Source organism: Saccoglossus kowalevskii, chromosome 10 (assembly GCF_978046115.1).
Source record: "Saccoglossus kowalevskii chromosome 10, keSacKowa6.1, whole genome shotgun sequence".
NCBI classification, from domain to species: Eukaryota; Metazoa; Hemichordata; class Enteropneusta; family Harrimaniidae; genus Saccoglossus; species Saccoglossus kowalevskii.
The window spans coordinates 11,946,337-11,973,173 of NC_140650.1; the positions used below are offsets into that span (position 1 = coordinate 11,946,337).

General features: G+C 37.1%; 1 protein-coding gene across 2 annotated transcripts; it reads left to right on the forward strand.

The window, feature by feature from the left end:
* Positions 1-3,405: 3,405 nt before the first annotated feature.
* Positions 3,406-22,916, forward strand: LOC102808651 (transient receptor potential cation channel subfamily M member 1-like). 2 transcript variants are annotated; one of them, XM_085504256.1, is made up of 26 exons: positions 3,406-3,587; positions 4,817-4,924; positions 5,379-5,555; positions 7,045-7,227; positions 8,178-8,345; positions 8,858-9,023; positions 9,143-9,308; positions 9,533-9,677; positions 9,867-9,942; positions 10,659-10,765; positions 11,265-11,396; positions 11,748-11,783; positions 12,405-12,486; positions 12,973-13,039; positions 13,189-13,329; positions 13,608-13,749; positions 14,085-14,165; positions 14,303-14,360; positions 17,091-17,158; positions 17,367-17,495; positions 17,808-18,068; positions 18,583-18,763; positions 18,920-19,037; positions 19,172-19,359; positions 21,137-21,299; positions 21,977-22,916. In XM_085504256.1, the coding sequence occupies exons 2-26, from the start codon at positions 4,859-4,861 to the stop codon at positions 22,050-22,052; spliced, it is 3,177 nt and encodes a 1,058-aa protein (XP_085360382.1). In that variant the 5' UTR covers positions 3,406-3,587; positions 4,817-4,858; the 3' UTR covers positions 22,053-22,916. The 2 variants fall into 2 exon arrangements, with proteins under 2 accessions (XP_085360382.1, XP_085360383.1); XM_085504257.1 differs by lacking the exon at positions 3,406-3,587 and adding an exon at positions 4,216-4,338.
* Positions 22,917-26,837: the final 3,921 nt, after the last annotated feature.

Here is a 26,837-nt window from a genome sequence, read left to right on the forward strand (position 1 = left end):
TGTCTTTCATCTTGCGCAGATTCAACATTTCTTGGTATTTTTGGAAATGTTGATGTTATTCAATAAATTTGTAAAACTGTAAGTTCGCAGTTTATATTATTTGATTTGTGGTTTTATAATTTCTGCCAGTGACATTACAAATGACAATTCGTGAAATTTATTGAAATAAAATAAAGTAAGTACTATGTAGATCAAAAACATAGTAAAAAATAAAACCAACGAAAATCGCTACCAGTCGAGTAAATTTCATTGAAATCTAAACATACCTGAAGACAACATGCAACCCATAATGCCTTGCTATTGTTCCAAATTTAAAGCGGAGGGGTCGTCACCTGCGCGCGCGAGAGAGAATTGAGTCCCAAGCGACGATAATAACACACGCTAAAAACGCAAACGCTCATGGGTAGACGCGTTTTTGTAAACAACGACACGCTATGGCAGACTGTCGCATGCACAGGTGATGATACCCCCGCTTTAAACAAAATCTGTAAATGTGTAATCGAAACGGGTAAAATAAACGAAAGTCATGAAACAAAATGACGTACATCAGTAACTCACCATGAGTGATGTCAATGACAAGTCTGAATCAATGACAAGTCCAAATGTTGATTTTTGCTGTTGGGGGGGGGGGGGGGGCACGATGCCCGCCAGTCGGTCAAACGTCAACAAACTTTAAAAAAAGAGACCTTCACATGCGTCCCATTACGACATGTCTTTGTACTAACTTTGAACCAGGACATACAGTACATGCCTGTCCGAGAAATGACGATGAACGAACGAAGCCCAAAACATAATTGTTTTAGTGCCACAGACCATATTTACGGCAGATTGTGATTGGTGGAGGTGTGTTGCCCTCCAGTGGTGAAGCGCTTCGCTGACGTAAGGGTGTAAGAAACGCCACTCACCTCGTCCATATGTTGGCGAGTGTAACAGTGTAACAGTGACTGGCTTTATCTCAGACCATAGTACAAACTGTTTAGACTAAGGTATTATAAGACTCCAGTTCTAATTTCCAATACAATTTGAAATGTTACAGTCACTTCGTAACAAAATCACATCATCCCAAGTCCCTTCGTACCACACGGTTACTTTGTACCACACGGTCACTTCACGTACTGTAACAGTTTCTTCGCACCACACATTTCCTTCGTACGGGTCTAGCTGATTACTATAAATAGCGATTAAATAAAGCTGCCTATAGTGGCACGAGTTACCTATTCGCTGCCCGGAAGTATGTTTTTAATAACATAATATCTAATAATATATAAATTTGCCTAGCAACCGGTTGCTAGTCACGTGATACACGTCAAACTTTGATTCAAAATGGCGCTAAATCTTGAGCCTGAGTGTGCTGGGTTTGTGCGTTAAATTTCCGATTGATTTCTTGTATCTGTTTCACGTTTTCGACTATAGCTGACTTCGATAGAATGCCGGTGCCACAGCTCAAAGACTTTCTCCGTAAATTTGGCGTTTCGTCGTCCAACTATAACAAGAATATTCCTCTTGCAATTGTTAAAGCTGTGTATCATTTGGAACTCGAGGAAGATTTGTTCCGCCACGACCCCTAAATACGACGTCGCTACAAGACTTACAGTACTTGGTTGTAATTTCTTGGTATTCGTAACCATACATCTCGCATCACAATGCAAAATAACCAATGCTATTATGAATTGACCATTGTGTATATTTCTTCCATACAACATGTTATTTACTTATAATAAATACCTTCCTTGTTGAAATATTAACTGTAGTGCACATGCAGTACGAAGTGATTTTATATAAAATGAACCCGCGGTGTGGTACTAAGTGACTGCGAATTGACCTTGTGTGCGCAGTGACCTAGTAGGCCAAAGTGGTTTGTTTCGAAGTGTCGTTGCTCCTGTAAAATATGAAAGGAATAAAGTTACATGTAATACATGTTACATGATAATTATTATAGTTACATGTATAATAAATTACTAAGAATGTCTTACTTACAAACTAATTATTATCCCCTATCACTGCCTCAAATATGTGTGTAACAAAATAGAAATAGAAATAAATTTAAGGCCCATCTTGGTGACGTAATTGCAATGGCGCGCTAAACCTCACGACTTGCAGAAGCTGTAGAAGAACCATTGCTATTGATTGAATGTATGTTGTAATAAGATGAAAAATGTCGGTTTGACTTGGTATTAAAAATAGGTGTTGCTACTAAATTATAATAAACAAATCTAATTTTTCGAATATTATTATATAAAAAAAAATAATTACACTTGGTTGGGGGGACAAGGGGGGTAGCTGGTACAGACTTACGATAAATAAAAAGGGCTTTTTTCACAATTTACAAGGAAAAAAGACGTTTTTACAGTTTACAGGGAAAATTGAATTTTGCAGTGAATTGTGTCATCTAGTGGTTTTACAGTTTCGAAAATGTAATTTTCCTGGATTATTCTTTACGACTTTTTTTATTTGGATGTAAATTCTTGTACGTACCGAGAAAAATTACGAAAAAAATATTTGATTGATTACGTTGTACGTCTAGCCTGTGATTACAGAATTACGGAATTTATTTTTGTTCAATTTGCGTTGTACGAACAAAAAATATTTCAATTACGTTGAACGAAAATAACCCTTGCCCCCCCCGGTTTACTCCTTATTGGCTTGTAACCTGGAGTTGCTCCAGGATTTGCTGTTTAGCTTCACGGCACGTCGACTTTTCAAGACGGCAGTTAATATGTGGTTTTGCTTCTTCAGCGTGGCTCCATAGAAAAAAACTCTGATAGAACCTGCAAATCTGATTAAACGTTACAAGGAATTAATATGTGATTTTCCGTCTTCAGTGTCCCCGCATCAGTTGCACAGAATTCAATAGTTGTTTGTTGTTTCTTCTTTATAAAACTTTATAAAACAAACCTGAAAACAATCATATCGATTATTAAAATATACTCAACTTCTAGGTCATTGAATAATTACACGAAATGAAATATAAGATCAAATTTATGGTGTACTGACCGACTCAAGAGGCGTTCTCAATCATGGAGGAATCGATACACAGCCCAAATTTCTATCTCGTTATACACATATTCAAGGTAGCGATAAGAAATAATATATTTATTTCCATTCTTAACATTACAAAATATATACAAACTATAAATATTTAAAATACAAAACTGCACAAACTACAAAACACAGATAAACAAAAAACAAAATAACAATTGATAGTTCTGGTACCTATCGGCTAGAGTAATTCAATAGTTACAATAAGGGCTACAGGATTCCAGGAAGTCTCTATTTTCTGTATCTTGGTGAGTGAACTTTCGTTGTCACAATTTGTGACAGAGCGACCAAGCGTAGAAAGGCCGATAGAGGACGCCCTTAATTAGGTTAACACTATTGGTTCACTGGCCTTTGAAATACTTTCTCACTGGATCATAATAGAGGCCGTTTCGACGCGTACTTGCGCGACCATATCTTCGTAACAACGTCAAATTATTCGGATTCAAGCAACATCCATACTGTATGTGTATGTATTGTATATTGGTACCACATTCACTACAAGCAGGCGCCGACGAGGGTGAAAGCGTCACAGTGACAACGTAAATCGGGTAAGCACGCTCGCATGCCACTATAGTTCACATGTAGCTTATTCAATGCCATGTCTTAAATGAAAGTAAATACTGGACGACATGTGCTTAAAACTTTTATTTCTACTATAATTTTATCCTATCAATTAAACACACGACGTGTCATGTCCAAGCAAGTATTGGGGAGAAAGGTTGGACGGTATGTAATAATTGTAATATCTAAAACAAGCACGTCACCGACCGACCTGAACACTCCTTGACGGTTTCTTTTTTACGTTGAAGATATGTGTATTTACGAGTATTAGCCTGACACATGGGCGGGGCGTTTCTCGAACACACAGGCTGTTGTTATATCATTGTCGTCAGTCACAGTTCTCAACGAACGACGCTTGGCTGAGGGAGAAATGTGAATAGCACTTTTAAAGAGCATTAAATGAAGTAGTGTTGAGTCATCTGGACATGTTTGTCCTTTCATATACTAGTAGTGTTGACCTTGTGAATGCCGTATGGTAATACAATAGACTAACGCCCAACTCAGTTGTCAGGGTCCATAACAACGACATAACATATGTAACACACAGTTGAGACAATGCTGTCAGGCACACGCTGTATACGGATCGATACGAATTCTGTATTACGCCCAGTTGTGCCACTACGCTGCCCTTGCTATGCAGTACGCCAGGAGCTTTAATGCACCGATGATACGGCGTATGCATGGAATCTTCAAGTTATTCAGAAACTTTGTGATTTGAAATTACTTCTCTCAAACTGGGTAATTATATTGGATAGTAAATACCGATTAAAATTTAGAATTCATGGTAAAAGCAATTCTTACGGTTATCAGGTCGATAGATTGTTTTATATTTTGCGTGTTGTGCCAGCTTTGATTTACCGTAGTCAGTAACCACCACAATATAGCAACTGGGGGCTGACAATGTACATGATGTCTGATCAAAAACGAAATTTACTTTGCGGTGTATTCCGTAATAAATGATTATGTCAATACAAACCGTGATACGATTTGTCCCGGAGTATAGAATTACAGTAAAGAGAAATTATATGCTAGTATAGAACGTTTTACTGACACACCAGGCTGGTCAACATGTCTATATTTTATTTTTCAACAACAAAATAATATAAGTGAACCCATTATAACACCCGCCCAATTTCCGTAGCTAAACGGAAAATGACTGAAATGAAAACATGTCACTCGCTGAGTTACTACTCATGTCATGTTTTTTTTTCACAAGTTCACAGTGTAACTAATTATACGGTGGAATGTAACTGGGATAATGGTATATTGCAAAGGAGAAATCAAGTTTATTACGCGATCAGAGCGGAACAGGGAACCCGCCAAGGCAAGTGATACTTATATTTATAATGTGCAACCATGTGTTGAATTTCCACCACTAAAAGTATCTGAGTTGACCAATCAATGCACGTCATGGCGTATCGGATGTAACTGCATGGGACGTACTAAGGTCTCTCCGGATCAGGGAATTTCACTCAGTTATTATTCAAATTGGCCCGTTTGTTATGAACGGGTTAGTCACCAAACCCAACTTCATTTTAAACATGATATTTTTTTCAGTGTAATCTTTCCGTTCAATTTAAAAAAACAAACAAACAAACTACATGTTTGTTGTTTTCCTTTTTCCTTTCCCGGGAATGAGTACGAGTTATTACTATGACCAGTTTATGACATACATGTATTATAGTATTTATGTCTTGTTATTCTCTTTACCTTACTAAATCCTCTGATGATTTAGTTGTGTAATAAAGTTTGTATAATGGTTTTACTCGCACTTATAGTTTGTCCTGGTAACGGGTGAGAATGATCCCCGTCGTGCCGCAGAGAAAGTTTTGCGGATCATGCTGGATGAATGGAAAATACCCAAACCGGAACTAGTGATAGCTGTCGCTGGTGGCTCACGTCGGTTTCGAGTTAGCGACGAACATCGTCAAATATTCATCGACGGATTGAACAGAGTAGGTATCACGTAACACAGCAGTGGTATGCTATGTGTAATATTTCTACTCGTTATATTAAAACAATCAAAAGGCGGTCGATTTAAAAAAAAATGATTTACCTCAGAATAATCCTACATATATTTAAAGCCAATAAAAAAATCATCGGTTTCCGTGACACTGGTCGGGGTTAAGTCACTAGTTCCCATACTGCAACTGCAACTGCATATGAATTTCACTCGCCCCCGACCACGCAATCATGAATAGCTGAACTGTGTGTTTCGTTTTTCAATTCGTTTATTTCTCAGCCACATAACCTTACAAAGTAAACACATATGGGGTAAACATTTGCGTTATATTAATAATAAATTTACTAGCATTGCTCTATTTACAGTAGCAACTGACCAAGAGCGCATGACATAAATTATAACTGCAAAAAAAATAATTACAAATCATATGCTTTACATATGCTTTGCAAATACATTTTCAAATGAACTTTGAACTCATTAATATTGGACCATTTGTTACATGGTTTGTCAGGGCCGTATCGCCACATGTTTTTAAACGTAACATTAGATTCACAAGTAAAGAGTATGACGATTATCGCACAGTGCACAGAAGTGATACCCGTGCATGAAACATTTCGGTAATACAATTGGAGGACTGGCCGTAGAGGGCTTTGTAAACTACAAACATGTTTTATATACAATTTATAATAAATCAACTTTCTATGACAAGGCATATTACTATAAGTGTACGTATGTGGTGCCAGATATGTATCTTCAGCTCAGTATTACGTGCAATATATCATTTTAGATAATTCTTAAAAAAAAACGCGGCAGCAATATACTTACTGTTGGTACAATGTAATTGTCAAATACCACTGGTATATCGTACTTGAAATGTAAACAGTGATTATGACAATGAACTTGACCCTTTAACAGTATGACCATATTCTGAGATAGACAGTGAGATTGGCGAATTTTGTTTTATTCGTAAAAAAATCCTATTCAGAAAATTTGAGCTATACTTGTAACTGTAAAGTTCTCTCGTTTAATTGTTTTTTTGTTTTGTTTTCGGTGTTCATTTTGGGTATGTTTTAAGTCGTGAAACAAGACATTTATGTAACACAAACTATGATAATCATTAAAATGCGTGTTTACACAGAAGTCATAGTGTCACGTGACCTCTGCCGCAAGAAAGGAACGATCAATGCCGTATTCTTGTCATTGTGCTCAAACAATATTGTAGAAATCGACTTGACAATACATTTTAAGTTTTCACCTGAGATGGCACTCGGTACAATGACGAGATTCAAGTATATACCGGTGAAGTACAAATGTAATATACTCAGCCTATTCAATTCACCAATTTTGCAAGTCGGTGAAAGTTTGCTCAAGTTTGACCTCCCCAGTTGAGTCAAGTAATGCTGACTGATTTGTGTGTTCGGTTGTTTATTATGGCCCACCTAACTTAGTCTAAATATTACTGTTTTGTTATACCTCTATAGCTGACTCAAGCCACTTGTGAGAGTTGGTTATTGACGGCAGGGACCGATATGGGCGTGGTCAATGTGGTCGGCGATGCTATGAAACGTGTCAGTGTCAAGGCACGCCATAAAGTACACTGTATAGGAATTGCGTCATGGCACGAAGTCGACGGCAGAGAAAACATTATTGACACTGAGACAGAGGTATGTAAACATGGGAATAGTCTTTAGAAAGGGGTATGATGGAACAATATCAGACTTGCTTACAGTCTCATATTTATTATTTTTTGTTTGTTTTATTTTTAATAAAATAAAATATAAATCGCCATCTACAAACTCCCATGATATTTTATTACTGAAATAAAAAACACTAACAAATGAACAAGATAATGTGTGCAAGTCTATGAATGCCTCTACATTATAGTCAGCAATACTTCATTTTTCATATTTTTCTGTTTGTTTTTTTTAAGCGGGGGGGGGGGGGGCACCTGCGCATGTGGCAAACGGCCATAGCATGTCGTTGTTTACAAACAAGCGTCTACCCATGAGCCTTTGCGTTTTTAGCGTGCGTTGTTATCCTCGCTTAGGACTTAATTCCCGCGCGTGCGCAGATGATGACCCCTCCGCTTTAAAGCTACTTATTATTATTCGAGTATATACCATAGATAGTATAATAACGGTTTATCTGATACAGCATGATGCTATACACATCTATATATAACTTATATAGTGATTACATAAAACCAAGTACAAGAAACATGAACACAAGTTGACACGGAATCAGTCCCGTGTCTCTGTGCTGCTGTGGCGGACAACGGGCGCCCGACAAGCCGCTTGTGACAAGGAAGTATGTGTCTCGCCACGTTTCAGACAAACACCGTTGAGGGCGGCTGACACAAACTGCAATACATGACAACCATTGAGACGAGGCGAGAAAAAGACTGGAAATCAAGCCGAGCACAAAAACTACTTAACATATTAAACACTAAATGTAGAAATATAGAAAACGGTTTGCGATGTCTCGAATTTGAATCTTAGCAAGCGTTTGAACATTTTTAAAGAAAACTTTTAGAAACAAAACAAAACGTACAGTACTGAATGTTTCGAATGAGCATGGTAAATGTCGTACTTCATTTCATCTCAACGTTTTATAGGAACGGAGATTGTCGATGTCTGCCAAGGGTGGTAACGATATATCCGACGACGAAGCGACGGAAACTACATTGCTGGCCACACCGGGGTCGTCACCGGCACGGCGGGAGAGTAGACCATTCAAGAAAGAGAGTGCGGCACTTGCACAATCACAATTATTATTATCTAAGGTGAGATAACGTGGAAATAAGAATTAAAGTGGAGTATATATCAACACTGATATAACGGTGGAAGTTTGTCACTTTCATGTGGATGTCCGAGGATTTGTCGCTCACATGGGCAATATACTAGTACCTTCCACATTCCGAAACTTGAAGCAATGTTGTTTTACACGATTAACATGAAACAGTCTTGATATGTGATTCGATGACAAAACACAACATTACAACATTAATTCTGTGTGAGTTGGTATAAATTATGTGATATGATATCAATAACGCACACTCGCCGTTTTCATGTAAATCTTATTGTTATTGCATCCCCCACACCATACCAAAGAAAGTTGTAAGGTTGGGTATAGTAGATAAGTTCTTTGACACCGTATACTCCTTTATATTGGTTGTTGACACAATTGTCAACCCGCATCACGCAATTGTTTACTATGAAATTAAAACCAATAACCCTCCTACAACGTAATACACGGCGTTAACAGGGCTCTAATTAAAATATATTCTAATTTCAGACTTTTTACTCGTCGACTTATACTGTGCTGCCAATAAAGAGCAGTGGACCCATACCCATCAACCCTTTTCACACACACTTCGTGTTCGTCAGTAGAAAAGACAAAGACGACGAGGAACGGTTTCGTGTGAAACTGAGAGTCGAACTGCAAAAACTCCTGACAACAGGTGAGTTAAGGGGTACTACATAGTATTTATTGTTCAGGGTAAAACAAATATAAATTTATGTGTTTGCTGTTCTGTAATGGTAAGCAATGATCGCACTTAACCTGATTTACATTATGTAGGGGCGGCTCCTGCGTCTGGTGTACTGATACAGATGGAAGGAGGTATTGACACCACACGGGCAGTCAGGAACGCACTGAAACGAAGAATTCCCGTGGTGCTGTGCGAAGGTACCGGGAGAGCAGCGGACTATCTATCTTATGCATGCAGACACTGCGAAAATATAGAGTAAGTTTCCATAGTAACAAAAGTATGTTCTTCCATAGAAGTACCAGAAACCGATACTAGGTATGCTTTAAATGTCTCCCGTGTATTAAAGAAATTATATATATATATATATATATATATATATATATATATATATATATATATATATATATATATATATATATATATATATATATATATATATATATATATATATATATATTAATATAATTATTAATTTTTAGCCAGGTGACTAAAGACAAATATAGCGGTGGTTACTTTGAAAAGATGGTGGAAGTAGCCCACGATGGTGAAAGCCCAGATGAACAAAGGAGACATTTAGCGGAGCTTCTAGGTTATATTAGTGACATCATTGAAGGAAAGGATCTGGTAAATAACAGCCTATTGCTATGAAATGTATTTAAGCATGTATGTATCTATGTAGAAATATATTCATTCCACGTCATACGTGGCATGCATTTCAGCTAAGGGCGAAAACTGAGATGTATGGTTTATATTCGTTATTCATGTTTATTACTTATTCATGTTTATTACTTATTCAACATATTTCGATTGCAGGTGGAGGTCTATGATGCTGACCAATTGAACGAAAATGCAGGTTTTGATTTTGCAGTACTTCAAGCACTTTTACGGGGTGGGTGTCCTCTCTATCTCATACACCGTCTTTGAAAAGTCGCCCAATATAACTATATCCTAATCATAGCGACGATGTCCCAATATATCTTATAACTTACTCAATGATCTGAACGCAGTAAAAAAACAAAGAATCCTTGGGATAACTTGATTTATTATACATCTGTTACTGTAACGCCATAAGTTACAACGTTCCGTAATTTTGCGGTATTTTACGGGGTATTTTCATCCTACCATATAAGGAAATGCGAATTCCAAATATGGAATGATTACGCGCGTAAGCGTCCTCTAAATAATAAAAACAAACATGGCTGCCATCGGGGTTTGACCGGACTCCAGACAAAGAAGTTTGCTGATTCTGCTCTAAACTTTCGGCATTCTTATGATGTATCCTTGGAAGGAAAAGATGTATAATAATAAGGTTATTACGAGAATACCTCAAAGTATGCACTCAGACAGTACGCCGCGAATCGACCTCCGTTGCGCGTCGGTGATACTCCAGCTAGGCTCCAGCTTCGTGCATACTTTCAGGTATCCTCGTAATAACCTCATAGTATTGTCACAGTGGCGTATGAGCTTATATACAACATGAATGTAATCAAACTACTTGTGCGTACTATAGGTCATATCAAGAATATATTAAAATATTTATAGTTATATATTTCCTTATCAAACCCACTATGCAAACTAATGAATCTGACTCATTTTTGTTTTCAGCACGAGGTGCCAGTCGAGAATACTTTTATTTGGCGTTCAACTGGAACCGAGGAGATATAGCTAAAGAGATGATGTCATTGAATAATTTAGCACTGTCCACCGGAGACGTAAGAGTTCTTCTATAAAGTGGACGTTGATTATACCTCAGACTAGTAATACAAGTCTGAGGTTATACAGTCCCTCGACACCTTGAGGGACTGTTATACAATGTATACGTATAATTATTGCTCAATTGGCCGCAGTATTTCAGTGCAACACCACAATCACATTTACACTTCTTATATTCGGTGCTTATTCATTAGTTCAAATAAACAAAATCATTACATATCATATCAAGGTTATTAGCTATTCCATCCAGTGAAAAGCCTTTGTAGGATATGGGTTGAATTCGTACACTGGCAGGACAATGAGTCTCACAACTATTAAGAGTCATATGAATTTTGCTACATTGTTTTTGTTTTTCTTCCATGACGCGTATGTCAAATTAACTACACAATATTTACTACAACTACACACTCTCTTTGATTTAGATAAAGCATGTACTGAATATAACACAACTCCCCCGTATTCCGTCGATAATTTTTCAATTTTTTTTTACATTTCTAGAAAGAAGAACTCATGTCAAGGGCACTATCTGAGAAGGAAAACAGAGTGACATTTGTACGATTATTATTAGATCATGGCTTAGTCTTAAATGATTACTTGACAAACTTTCGATTGGATCAACTCTATCACTGGGTAAGTTAGTTGAGACGACCACGTGTCCCTGTTTTGCTGAATCAGTGTTTCCATTCTTCTCTAGGCTGGGAGGGCATGCTGCCTATACTAGCTAACAACGGTATTACACGGCTAACAGTAATGTGTTAAACATGACCACTTGAGGTTGCGATGAATTTGCATAAATTAAGAAAGATTTGTTTTAGTTTAATATATTCAAGGCTTACATAGTACATTGTATAGTGCTATTTTCTCGCTATTATATTGTTTAATGATTAGTATTTTCAAGGTTTGGTGAAACACTAGTGGTAAAACCATTGTTAGTTTGTGGAAATTGTTGAGTCATGGTAATTTTCTCATTTGTTTTTATAGCATGCTAGTAAAAGCAGTTTAGCATTGGACGTCGAGGTGAGTCATTATATATATTTATCTTTGTGTAGTTAGGGGGGCTGCGCCGCGATGATGTGTATCGTGTGATCTTAAGATTTTAATCACCGAAAACCGCCTATTAATGAAATTTCGTGGAAACTAATTAAATTAATTTTGGCATTCTCCTTCCCGGAGATCCTTGCGACCAGAACACCGAATGTATCTCTTCCATACACACCGACACTTTGTGACGCATCGACCAATCAACGACAAGCACAAGATCGCGTTATGGCAGAGATATATTCGTAGAAAAATGGGGGCATTGGGAGGGGTCACCTGCGCACGGAAATTGAGACCTAAGCGACGATTACAACACGTCCTAAAAATGGGTAGAAGCTTGTAAACATTTATGATGGCCGTCTGCGACAGGAGCAGCAGAAGCCTTCCCCGCTTTAAACTAACTCCATTATTATATGGAATGAGGTTTTCTTCCGAAGTGTCTAAATAGTATTTTTTTTTGTTCTTAATTAGTTCTTCGGAATAAATTGTGTTTGCCAAGATATAATTTTGTGGTAGTAAAAATATATAGTATAATATGTAATTCAATTCAAGAATATTGAGTGCACAATTTACATATATTGCGTCTTTTCCTTTGAACAGATTCGAAATAGTTGTCCGTCTTATAGACGCAGTGTCAACGAAGAATTAAAATCCATGATGAGAGGTTATTACACACCGAGTAGTAAGTATTAAAAACACTGCGAGAAAGTGTGGGTCTACAGATATAAACCTACAGTTTGGGCCTGATTCGAGTAAATTGCAAGAGGGCGCTAGCTAGCTAGTGACTGTTGCATTGCTCCATGCACAGTACTGGAGTAGGCTAATTTAAATAAACACAAAATATGTATTGTAAGCTTCGTCGTTTGCTCATGAATAATTCAACGTTAAAATAGGAATGACCATTCTAAGGAGCCTATAGCCAAAGTCTCATACATGATCTATCGTAATGCTAGATTATTTCCAAATTCGCATCGAATCGTCTCAAGTGGGTTACTCTATCCACTATCCACAAAAAATAACTTGAGACATATGTGTGTCTTAAAATGCAACGGAGGGCAGAATGTCGTGCGAAATTCGCAAGCTGTCAATAGTTCTACTGCTGTTTGGCTGGCACTATGACTTATTTAGTTGAGCATTCATAATAATCATACGATTTGTTTGCTCATAGACGTCGAAGAAAAATACGAGAAGAGGCCATTCCGAGAGTTGTTTATTTGGGCTTTACTTGTTAACAGGTGGGTGGAATTTCTTCATAATTTGCTCAACGCGTCATGTGTCATGTATATATGCTAACTGTAACATCAACACATTGGAGAAAAAAATAAATGAATATATTAATACTAATACTACTACTAATAATAATAAAACCAATAATTCTGTGTAGGTATGAACTAGCGTCGTTCTTTTGGACACGATGCGCTGACCCAATCTCCCTGGCTATTGTTGCGTGCAGAGTGTACAAGTGTATAGCTAGCAAAGGATTCGCCGACCCAGACGATGAAGCATTGTGTTTAACTCTGGCAGAGTAAGTATTACTGCGCTTTGTAGTTGCGATTTGTGTCTTGTGATTATATACGGTGTTGAATTCTTACACCATATTTATGTAGATAGTAGAAATATTCATATGTTGCCACCGTACTATATTGTATTCCATCTTTGTTAACATCCTGAATATTGTTCAATGGGGGTAATCTACAGTGTTTTCCATGTTACTTAACTTTCTTCGTGAACACAACTTCCATCAGCACTTCAACGGCCTTTTTTATGCACAGCTCAGTAATAATTACATATCTTCTCGCTCAGTGAGTACGAGGACAAGGCATGTAATGTCCTTGCGGAGACAAGGGCATTGGACGACGACTATGCGTTACAACTTGTGGAGCGAAGGCTGCCGTTGTTGGGAAATCTAAACATGTTGGAACTAGGAGCTTTGGCTGATTGTAAGGTATTGTTACCACGAGGGTGAAATGTGACCACGGCTAATAGTTTTGTTTCTCTGGGAATTGTATTCCACTACTCGGAAAACATTAAAGGAACCACGTGCATAACTTTCAGTATTTTTAAAGCATGTTTCATGGTGAAATAAGTGTTGTTTTAGCATCAATCTTAACATAATTTTCACGATAAATTGTATCTTACTATATTTCTCAAAATACATTATCGAACAAAGTTATTTAAAACATTAACAAAATTCTCGGTTATTCACATCTTAAACGAGTGAAATTGAGGGAGCAATTTCTGTAATGGCGACCCTAAACGCTCTTACGTTATCTGTTTCAGCGATTTGTAGGTCATGCTAGTTGCCAGAGATCTTTAGATAATAGATGGGATGGCGACATGAAGTATCCTTTCACACATAAGGTAACTAATACATGTTCATTACACTCTTGTAGAGTCGAGTTCAGTGAAGTAATTCACATTATGATAGTCACCAATACATCAGTTCATAACCTTGTTTAATTAACGGAACACGGTACTAATATTTTTTGTTGTTGTAGGTACTGCTACCAGTGTTATTTCCTCCTGCCATATTCTGTACCGTCAAATTCAAACATGGTGAGTAACATCGCGCGGAATTCCCACCAAAAACAATTTGAGGATTTGTTAAGCAATTGAGAAGATGGAATGTTACACACAATAAGAAACTACACATTCTTGTGATACTAATCAACACACACAAGTGATACGAGTCGACACATACACGTGATACGAGTCAACACATACACGTGATACTAGTCAACACATACACGTGATACGAGTCAACACATACACGTGATACTAGTCAACACATACACGTGATACGAGTCAACACATACACGTGATACTAGTCAACACATACACGTGATACGAGTCAACACATACACACGATACGAGTAAACACATACACGTGATACGAGTAAACACATACACGTGATACTAGTCAACACCTACACGTGATACAAGTCAACACCTACACGTGATACTAGTCAACACATACACGTGATACGAGTCAACACATACACACGATACGAGTCAACACATACACGTGATACGAGTAAACACATACACGTGTTACTAGTCAACACCTACACGTGATACAAGTCAACACCTACACGTGATACTAGTCAACACATACACGTGATACGAGTCAACACATACACGTGATACTAGTCAACACATACACGTGATACGAGTCAACACATACACGTGATACTAGTCAACACATACACGTGATACGAGTCAACACATACACACGATACGAGTCAACACATACACGTGATACGAGTAAACACATACACGTGATACGAGTAAACACATACACGTGATACTAGTCAACACCTACACGTGATACAAGTCAACACCTACACGTGATACTAGTCAACACATACACGTGATACGAGTCAACACATACACACGATACGAGTCAACACATACACGTGATACGAGTAAACACATACACGTGTTACTAGTCAACACCTACACGTGATACAAGTCAACACCTACACGTGATACTAGTCAACACATACACGTGATACGAGTAAACACATACACGTGATACTAGTCAACACATACACGTGATACGAGTCAACACATACACACAATACGAGTCAACACATACAAGTGATACGAGTAAACACATACACGTGATACTAGTCAACACATACACGTGATACGAGTCAACACATACACACGATACGAGTCGACACATACACGTGATACGAGTAAACACATACACGTGATACGAGTCAACACATACACGTGATACGAGTCAACACATACACACGATACGAGTCAACACATACACGTGATACGAGTCAACACATACACACGATACGAGTCAACACATACACACGATACGAGTAAACACATACACGTGATACGAGTCAACACCTACACGTGATACGGGTCAACACATACACGTGATACGAGTCAACACCTACACGTGATACGAGTCAACACATACACACTATACGAGTCAACACATACACGTGATACGAGTCAACACCTACACGTGATACGAGTCAACACATACACGTCGTACGAGTCAACACATACACGTGATACGAGTCAACACATACACGTGATACGAGTCAACACCTACACGTGATACGAGTCAACACATACACGTCGTACGAGTCAACACATACACGTGATACGAGTCAACACATACACGTGATACGAGTCAACACATACACGTGATACTAGTCAACACATACACGTGATACGAGTCAACACATACACGTGATACTAGTCAACACATACACGTGATACGAGTCAACACATACACACGATACGAGTCAACACATACACGTGATACGAGTAAACACATACACGTGTTACTAGTCAACACCTACACGTGATACAAGTCAACACCTACACGTGATACTAGTCAACACATACACGTGATACGAGTCAACACATACACACAATACGAGTCAACACATACACGTGACACGAGTCAACACATACACACGATACGAGTCGACACATACACGTGATACGAGTAAACACATACACGTGATACGAGTCAACACCTACACGTGATACGAGTCAACACATACACACGATACGAGTCAACACATACACGTGATACGAGTCAACACCTACACGTGATACGAGTCAACACATACACGTCGTACGAGTCAACACATACACGTGATACGAGTCAACACATACACGTGATACGAGTCAACACATACACGTGATACGAGTCAACACATACACACGATACGAGTCAACACATACACACGATACGAGTCAACACATACACACGATACGAGTCAACACATACACACGATACGAGTCAACACATACACGTGATACGAGTCAACACATACACGTGATACGAGTCACAACACATACACATGATACGAGTCAACACATACACGTGATACGAGTCGACACATACACACGATACGAGTCAACACATACACACGATACGAGTCAACACATACACGTGATACGAGTCAACACATACACACGTTACGAGTCAACACATACACGTGATACGAGTCAACACATACACGTGATACGAGTCAACACATACACGTGATACAAGTCGACACATACACGTGATACGAGTCAACACATACACGTGATACGAGTCAACACATACACGTGATACAAGTCGACACATACACGTGCTACAAGTCAACACATACACGTGATACAGGTCAAAACATACACATGTACATACTATTCATTTGAAATAAATTAAATAGGTTTGGTATAACCATGGAAGGTACTAACGTTAGTACCTTCCACGGTATAACAATTTAATATCACAGTCTTTTTTGTCATTCACAGAGCATAGCTGTCTTGGAAAAATCAATGCGTTTTACAGCGCTCCGATGACAAAATTTGTATTTGATTGGGTAAGTCCCAGCAGTGAAATTTGTTTGCAGTTATATACATGTGTAAATTCATCTAAACAACATATGCGACTTCAAGTTGAACTATTTGCCATACAATGGACACATTTACTCGAACTAAAGAGTTCAGACGCGTTCTTCACCTACCAGCACGTAAACACTTGATTACATTTGCAATTGTTAATTAACGGCAAGTCATTTTGTACCATAGGTGGCGTTATTATGTTTCTTGATACTGTACAGCCATGTTTCACTGTATATGGATCGATATCCCTTTAAGACTCAGGACTACATCCTACACGTATGGGTACTCACTATGCTCTTGGAGGAGATTAGACAGGTAAGAGGCGGTTCACCATTAGACTCTTTAAATTCATTCGCGGCTCACTTGATAAAATAATAATGATGCTCACTCTGTCCATTCCACACACATTCCTCCCTGTTTACTCTAACAATCGTAAAACTTGTACTAGCAAACAGATGCACTTCCGTTAATGTAGTAACACTATTTGCATACATTACATAACCACGGATATTGATATATGTTTATCATAACAAGTTTCTTATGTCATCCTATTAAATTTGACAAATAATGTGACTGGTTAGATATTGACCTTAAACATTTTTTTCATATTCAATTTATTATCATAAGATATTTATACCACGTGATGAGCATGAATCTGTTTGGCAACGATTCACCAACTACTGGAGAAGTATCTGGAATGTCTTAGATACCTTTGCTATTATCTGTGTGGCGGTGGGGTTCGGAATTCGTTTCTATGACAACGACACAGCATTCTCTGTATCCAGAGCTCTATATGCAATTGGCTGTGTGATATTTTGGATACGGATGTTACGAATGTATTTATTCAGTAAAAATCTCGGCCCCTTTTTGATAATGATAAAAGGAATGGTGAGTACTTTAACGTTTTTATAAAAAATTATCGAATGTTGTATGTGTTTCGTCATTCTAAACTGGCTCTATATGTTAGACGTAGTTCTACAGCAAGTATCAATAGTGAAGTTGTTTTAGAAACTTTTGCTTTTTTTTGTTCGATAATAATTTTAGCCTCGATTTCAGTCGCTCAGTGTGGGCAGCATACACAACGTTGAAAAGCAAGTAGCCAGCCAAAGCGAGGCGGGATGGATGCGAACTGGAGATTGCGTTTATTATACCCCATACTGTAATTAAGTGAAACTGCACGGCTAAGTTATTGTAAGATTTGCAAGGAACAACGACTACGCTGGATACATTTTCTTGCATTTCCAATAAATGGCGCGAGCGATGACACAGTGTGTGTGTGTGTGTGGGGGGGGGGGGGTCATCTATTTATAACTGGCACACTGTTAATGCCTATTACACTATATGCCATTGAGACCCACGTATGTACCAAAGCGCAATATCTAATATAATCTCTTTCGCTTAGTTACGTGAAATGTATTGGTTCCTATTGGTGTTGATGGTGTTCATCGTCGGCTTTGGAGTTGCTGCCCAGATAATACTTTACACAGGACGTGACCCGTACCGGGGAATACTGCGAGATATCTTCTACATGCCGTACTTTCAGATTTACGGAGAGCTCTTCCTTGAAGTAATGAACACAACCAGTAAGCAACTTCGTGTCCACTTGTGAATAAGCACATAGCACGTAAATCACGGGCAAGATTGTTTACAATACAAATGCAAATGATGAACTATCAAATGAGCACCCGTCTAATCTTACAATAGTAACCGCATTTATATGTTTTTTTTTCTTCTCCCAGATGAACTTGATATTCCCGTTCCCGATACATTTTCATCAATAACATATACAATATTACTCGCTTTATATTTGTTGATTGGCAATGTACTTCTACTGAACATCCTAATTGCCATTTTCAGGTCAGTCAAATATTGTATAGTGATGTTTACTTTCAGCGTTAATACGCGTAATAATTTAAGCTCCAACAAAATACTATATATAACTGAAATAGCATTTTTCATTCTAACTCGTTTACTTTATTTGTTTATTTCAGTCGAGTATATGAAAGAGTTGAAGCCAATTCATTGGTAGAGTGGCGATACGAACGTTATTCCTTGATCTCTGAGTATGAAGATCGTCCTGCCATTCCACCGCCTTTCATCATTGTTGTCCACATCTATCGAACTGTCAGGTGGTGTTTGTTAAAATGTACTGCGTGTAGCAGCTGTAAAAAACAACCCGGTAAGCTGAGTCAGAATATCATTTTCAGAGAATAAAAAGCTTTGATAGTCGGCACTTAACTAATACGATATGCCATACGCATCTTTTTGTGTCGGCGTGTCCTATGGTAAAACTTTTCAGAATACACTGGCATATTATGACAGAACCCCACACCTTCCCCGTAGCTTTCGTTGCGTATGGAAGTTATTTTCACGAGTGATGCGGTGTATCCTGCGGCAGTACTTTCACGAGCGAAGTATGAGGTTTAACGAGCGAAGCGAGTGAAAGTACAGCAGAATACATCTCGAAGTACACCTGACATGTGTTTACTCGAGATGCGGTGTATTCTGCTGTACTTTCACTCGCTTCGCTCGCAACGAAAGCCACGGGGAAGGTGTGGGGTTCTGTCATAATATCCCACCACAAGGTGTGTTGCGTCGGTAGGTAATTAAAGCACCAATTAATAGGTCATTATTTGTTATTTGGCATTATCAAGAATTATATTCTGCTGATATATATTATGTGCGACATTTGTGTTGATAAACATTGATTTACCAACAATCCAATGCGCTGTTATAATGGAAATCACAAGTATGAGGTTTAACTGGAGCGCGACTTGCACTAATTATCGCCGATGACTCCTTTGATACCTTACATTCACCTGTGAATACCTAATTAAAGCATGGTAACGTCTTAGTTTGTACTCATTGATCTACGCATCAGTCAAAGTCGCCATCTTTGTTTATATGAGACCCATATATCTCGCGCATGCGTGGCGCGACGACTAAAGCCCTTAAAATATTGTTTAGTGATTTTTGATTTACGGATAATAAAACTAAATTACATTAACGGAAGTGACTGATAACTTTTACTATAAAAACCTTAGCATCCCGTTGGCAGGCCAGTCACACTGGTTCTCACTACAAGAGGTTACGACCCCCCCCTGCCAAATGCTAAGGAAAACCGAAACGTATAAAGAAAACACGAAACAAAATGACCATGTGAAGGAAACCAGAAAAAATAAAATATGAAAACGCAATCAGACATGGATTTGTAATACTCCATTTTCTACTGAACAAAGTGTATCATTAGTAGCCCAGACTTGTTCAAACCTTTCCAGTTGTTTTATCATTTTGAAATACTGGTACTCCGACTTTATCCGGGCAACAATTCGATTCTTGAATATTTCAAATGGATTCACAAGCAGGTTTTTCTCTCGCTTATTCCGACGAGAGATATGAATTGCTATTTTGGCAGTTGATATAATATACAAGAAGATGCTCTCACACTGACGAGAGAGAAATTTACTCGAATGATGAGGAGGAAGAATAACAAACCACCAATGTGGAACTGAGATACCAGGCTTGAGAAGATTTGTAGACAAATGCTTGATACTACCACAGAGGGCATCAATCAATCAATATTGTTTTGGCAGGAACTGTAAATTTAGATTTGTGTTGCTTTCGTCACTAATTTACTGTACGTAGTTCTGTCACGTTAAACAATATTACCCACCTACCTATTCTTTTTTTTTCGCTGAAGCTCACTGTTATAAATGAATGTAAATTCCATAAATGTGGTCACGTGTGATTCGTGTGTTAGGAATGGACCATTGTTTGGTGAAGACGACCAAAACTAAACGCACAACTGCGGAGAGAGAAAGATTCCCTAAGCATAATAATTTGAAACAATTCTCAATTATACAATGTAACTTACATTCATTGTAATGATTCCCGCAACACGATCACTATTTTAACAATATTTTACTATTATACACATTTGTTTCTTTTATTTTCAGCCACATCTGAAATTAACATGACGTCATCGGGGACATCGGAAGTTGGCGAATATGATAGGTTAATGAAAGCAATTGAGCGTGAATCATTAGATAATTACAGACGACGACAAGCAGATGAACAACGAAGTAGTGCCGAATCAAGAATGAATAGAATTGAAGAAAGGTAACCACGTGATTATTTAGCTTATCTCCTTCCATTTCTTGAATACGCATGATTTTGTTTAGTTATTTAGCTTATTTGCAATTGGTTCTCATTACAATGAATGGTATTGACACAGGGGCATGTCGAGTGATGGCAAATCCCCTGGTGCGAGCACGAACACGCCCATTATGTCCACCAATCAGTTAAATTGTGTATCACCGCCTAAAGTTCAGATAATCTTTAGCTGTCACGTCACCGGGACTGGGGAGTGTCCTCCCTTCTCGCACTTCGTGCACACAGCAGGGGATTCACCGTCAGTTGACAGGTCTCTATGGGTATAAACATTGAACCGTGTCAAATCGATAATCCATTGCAACTATGATACATGCATTGTAGACGAATGTATTAACTACTATACAATAAAATGATAGATGTTATTTATTTATTTATTTATTTATTTATTTATTTATTTATTTATTTATTTATTTATTTATTTATTTATTTATTTATTTATTTATTTATTTATTTATTTATTTATTTATTTATTTATTTATTTATTTATTTAATCGGATGATGATGTTGTTGATTATGATCGAACTCTGAAATTCACGTTAGATGAAATATTACAATACAGCCCGCGATCGACACACCGAAAGATATATATATTTGCGTATGATCAATAAACTATTTCATTTCAGGTGTAAAATAATTATGAAAAAAATGGAACAATTTGAAGAAAGGTTGAAACAGTCACCAACCGTGACCAAGTTATGAGCTTCATCGTCACCTCAAAACATGTTACTAATGTTTGGCCAAACATTATGGTTAGGTAACTACTGATCTGCAGACTAGAATTTCCCTTAGACGTCAAGGAACACCCTAAAATATCTTTTCATACATTAAGATAACGTAACTACTGATATCCGATTTAGTATTTTCACTAAATTCAGTTGTTTAAAACTTTATGTCAGTATACAGAATCTTTCATAATAATCAAGATATTGATAATGTTGCTTAATACGTGTGTATAAGTTGGAATAACAGTATTGGCGTACAAAATACGTCATGCAAGCCTATGCAATGCACACTGTAAATTTTTTTAATATCGCCGGTATTTTTATTTTATTCTGAATAATTTATCACTTTTATTGTATTTTATTGCATTTTATGAAATCTGCATTTTAAGAACTTCTGCACATGTCACATACTAATACTGTAGTGTGATTGGTCAAAACCATGTCACATGTGGAACCAGGCATTTACTACAAGTTAACCTGTGTATAGAGATGTCAGCCATCGCGTGACAGTGTGATTTCAATATTTCGTCTGTTGTTTTTTTTCGGTCGCAGTTTATATGGATAATATTGAAAGTTTCTGTTTCAACACAGAAAGAGAATTACATGTAAACTTGTGGTAACAATGAAACAATACCATAGAATTAGCGTGATGGCGTAATATGTTGACCTTTCACAGTACTGTAAGAGTGTATAATGTGTTATGAAACACATTGTATGACATTATTTGTACAATAGTATACTTATGGTTCCCCTCGGGGCTAGATGGTAATTGGAATGTTTATGGCTTTTGACAATAAATCTTTTTAGAATATAATAAAATGTGACTGATTTATTGGTTTCACATTGGTAGTGTAAATGTACTTCTCTCTTGCTGAACACTGGCATTCGATTACACAATGACAGTGACATAAACACGATAACCACTCTAAAATGTTTTCGTAATTATTATCAAGACATATAATTTTTTCAACCAAGTTGAGATAGAACATTCGATATACTAATTTGTCACGATAATTTAAAAAATAAATGACTATATTGCTGTCAGTAAAGCTTTACCACAATGTATAGTGATTTTTGATTCAAGGGTAAAATAAAAACAAAAAAAACAAAAACGTTTGACGTTTATTGAACATTTACTTAGAAAAACAGCCCTTAGAACCCCGTCGACAGGCCAATCACACTGGTTCTCACTGCAAGAGGTTGCGACCCAAATTCTAAGGCACATTTAAAACCATATACAAACACGTAACGTGTTTTGTAATAACATACAAACACACAACGGCATTGGATGAGATGTATTGAAGCAGACATAAAACAACAAGATTGAACTAAATTACAAGTTGAATAACACAAGTGTAAAAACGATCTTTGAAGTTCACAAATGGATTTGTGTCATTTTTTGGTCAAGTGTATTCGAACCTGTCCTCCTGCCTCAGATTTAATTCTGCTGGTTTTGAGAATTTACAACGGATCCACAAAAGAACTTCCCTCCTGTTTATTCCGCCGATATGGTATGGATAGCAACTTTGCAGTGACAAAGATAAAAAGAAAAATACTCTCACACTGACGAGAGAGAAATCTAATTGAGTGATGAGGTGGCAAAATAACGAACCACCAAAGCGGAACCATGTATTTGAAACCAGGTTTTAACAATTCAGTAGAAATGCGTGAAATGAAGCGACAGAGGGCGCCAATCGCCGGACATTCAATAAAAAATATGAATGAGAGATTCCAGGTCATCACAAAGTGGAAAGTTTTCAGAATCGAAAAAAAAATGCCATGCATTACAGGCCGTTTTGTGATGGGGCAGTATAACACCCTTTGAAAGTGGGTTTAATATCAGAAGGCAAGTTCAGTAGACCACGACAAACAGTATCGCATACATGAAATACACATAATCCTTGGTTCATATCATTTGTTGAACTGAATAATACAGATCGCAGTATGAAATGTATATAAAGGTAAAAGTAACAGTGTCACTAGGTACTACCATTTGCTCATTTAATATGTATTCAAATGAAACTAGTTGTATGTAGCACTCCTGTCTTTTTCAAATCGATATACTCCTTCAAAATATTTCAATTCTAATACAGTGTTATAACACTTGATTCTGTAAATGTAAATCATATATGATGAAGTGAACTTCATTTCGTATTCAATAGCGATGATAGGAATATTTTAGCATCTGAAATCATGTGTTGTATTGAAGTATGACTGCGACACGGAACTGTCTTCACTTAAAAGGACGAATGACAGAGAAAGGTGAATCACACTACATACACTGTACATACACTGTTTGACATTATATTGACCTCTTTCCCAGTACATCTTTGCCTTAACTAGTCAAAAGTGACACCGTCTTGACATTTACAATAATGACAACATCTGAACTGAAAAATATTGAATTTTGTCCGAGCTGGTTTAGGAGAAAAGTGAGGAACATTGCATAGTTGGGCGTCCTCTTCAGCTGTGTTAGCACAGCCCAAATCTTCGGCAGAATCTTCGGCATTACAAATACAAATACAATATTATTTCATTCAGCAATTATATCACATGAGTTTGCTCTTCATCTACAAGTAACATGCACGCACTGGCAGCCGACCTGACTTTTATAACCACGACTATAGTGACTTCCTTCCCACAAATAGTTTGAATAGGAATGTGGATTTACACTTAATTGAAATAATAAAATATAATATAGTCAAATATGAATATGACAAAGATTTACTTGATTTGTGCAGGAACACTAACTTGAAAGTTAACGAGAGATTCGTTAAGTATCGTGGTACATTTTAAGCCTCACTTTTCTAACCAAGGATGGGGGAATGTGGTGAATTACTTTTTGTCATGTAATATTTTAAACGAAATTTCAGATATGTACATGGATAGTACAACCGAATCTAATCACAAATTATATTTACAGTGAAAAGGATAACCTGATGTTAACGGTAAGAATAACCGTGGCACTAGTACTAATGTACTTAGGTAGTAAATGGGGGACATTGTACGAGATTTCTGGAACATAGAAGCAACTGATCGTTATATATAGATTATTTGTCTTAGCAAAGACAAATTACATTGCCGCGGAGAACATCGAGAAAGTTTAAAGAATCTATTTCAAAATACAGTGCACACTAAACATACCAAATATAAACCAAGGTTACATGACTACACGATAAAACAGTTTCTCAGTGTAAAAAATACACAGTTCAACTCCAATACCGTACTAAAAATCGCGACCTTCATAAACTAAATAATCTTGCAAAATCTGCTAAAGACCCAATTTCAAATTTTCTTGTCATTGTATAGACCTCATACTTCGAATACTCCAGAAATATTGATAATTATGAAGATTTCTACTATGAAATAATTCGATAAATTGTTATTATTAACCGTATTTATAATAGTAAAAAAATGACAATGGATTGTTAGTAATATAAATGCAAATATTACATTAAATGAAATTAATTCAGCTGGAAAACCTGGCGGGGATGACACATGTGAAACTCTTTACTTGTTGTCTTTGGAAGTAATTCCGACCAGAAAAGTGACGAGGGTCTATAATTTAATTTCGAATCAAAAAACTAAATCTTGCTAAAGTTCATTGAAATCAAAATAAATTATTGAAGTTAAAGAACGTCCTTCAATCGTCCCATCTTCTAGTTGACAAATGTCTCCCATGGTCAAATCTGTTTGGCGCCCAACAATATTAATACAAAAAGAGCAAGTTCCTAAAGTTTAATAAGAAAAATATTCTGAAAAACAAAATGGCAAAGATTGCAAAACTTGTATACAAATGCACGTCCCCGGTCCCGCCGCCACTGATATTCTTGGCATCTTAGGTAAGGCAAACCCCCATTCTGACTATAATAGACGTGACACAAAGGCGATCATTATGTCCGTAATCAGCGTACAGGCAACACCTTTTTGGAAAGATCCAGTAAACCTACACTGTAAATATAAGTGTTTTAGATTTGACACAAGTTTGTCCTCACTTTAATATTAAGTATTAAGTACATTAGGTGTTTTTCTTTAAATCGCAAATGAGTTACATACAACACTACTGTTTGAAAATAAAACATTTTTAATGTTTTGGGGTAAACGATTTAAAGTGTTTATAGGCTTGTCCCACTCTAAGAACACTTAAATTGTTTTAAAACACTTAAATTGTTTTATATGATATGTTTTTGATTGCAACATTTCTCGGTTGTTTTTACACATAACACATTGTGTAAAGTGTTTCAAACAGAAACACGTGTTGGAAAGTGTTCATTATCACAACACCTTCAACTGCACAGTAATCGTACATACAATAAATAAATTAGGAAATCAAATCAACGGAGCAGTGTGGTATTTTAAAAGTATGTTCACCTAACTAGAGCTACTCTGGCAAAGGGAACAAATGAACAAAACCAATTCTTAATAGCAATAATTCCCAATATTTAATAGCAAAGTCATCTCCTCCATCATTTATTATTTATATCAAAATCAATGTTTCAGGCGTTCGAGCACTGTCTCCACTGATTGAAAATGAACGTCTCAGGTGGGGTTGTACATCAAAATATCGTCTACAAGGTTTACTACCCGATCTTCCAAACCGTCCAGAATTATTCACATCATTCTCGAACATTCAGCAGGTCTGTTAACTTTATGCTGCATATGATCTAAACGTGTTTGAAAGACATTTTCTTCTTTAGCTGTTTCAGTAAAAGGAAATTGAATCCTTTAGTGGGATCAAGTTTACTCAAATAATTGTTTTGTG

Excerpts from the sequence above, each read along its gene's own strand:
- LOC102808651 (XM_085504256.1), top strand. The coding sequence starts at position 4,859 with ATGGTATATTGCAAAGGAGAAATCAAGTTTATTACGCGATCAGAGCGG. Across the intron at positions 5,556-7,044 it reads TCATCGACGGATTGAACAGA|CTGACTCAAGCCACTTGTGA; the intron begins GTAGGTATCACG and ends ATACCTCTATAG. Across the intron at positions 8,346-8,857 it reads CACAATTATTATTATCTAAG|ACTTTTTACTCGTCGACTTA; the intron begins GTGAGATAACGT and ends TTCTAATTTCAG.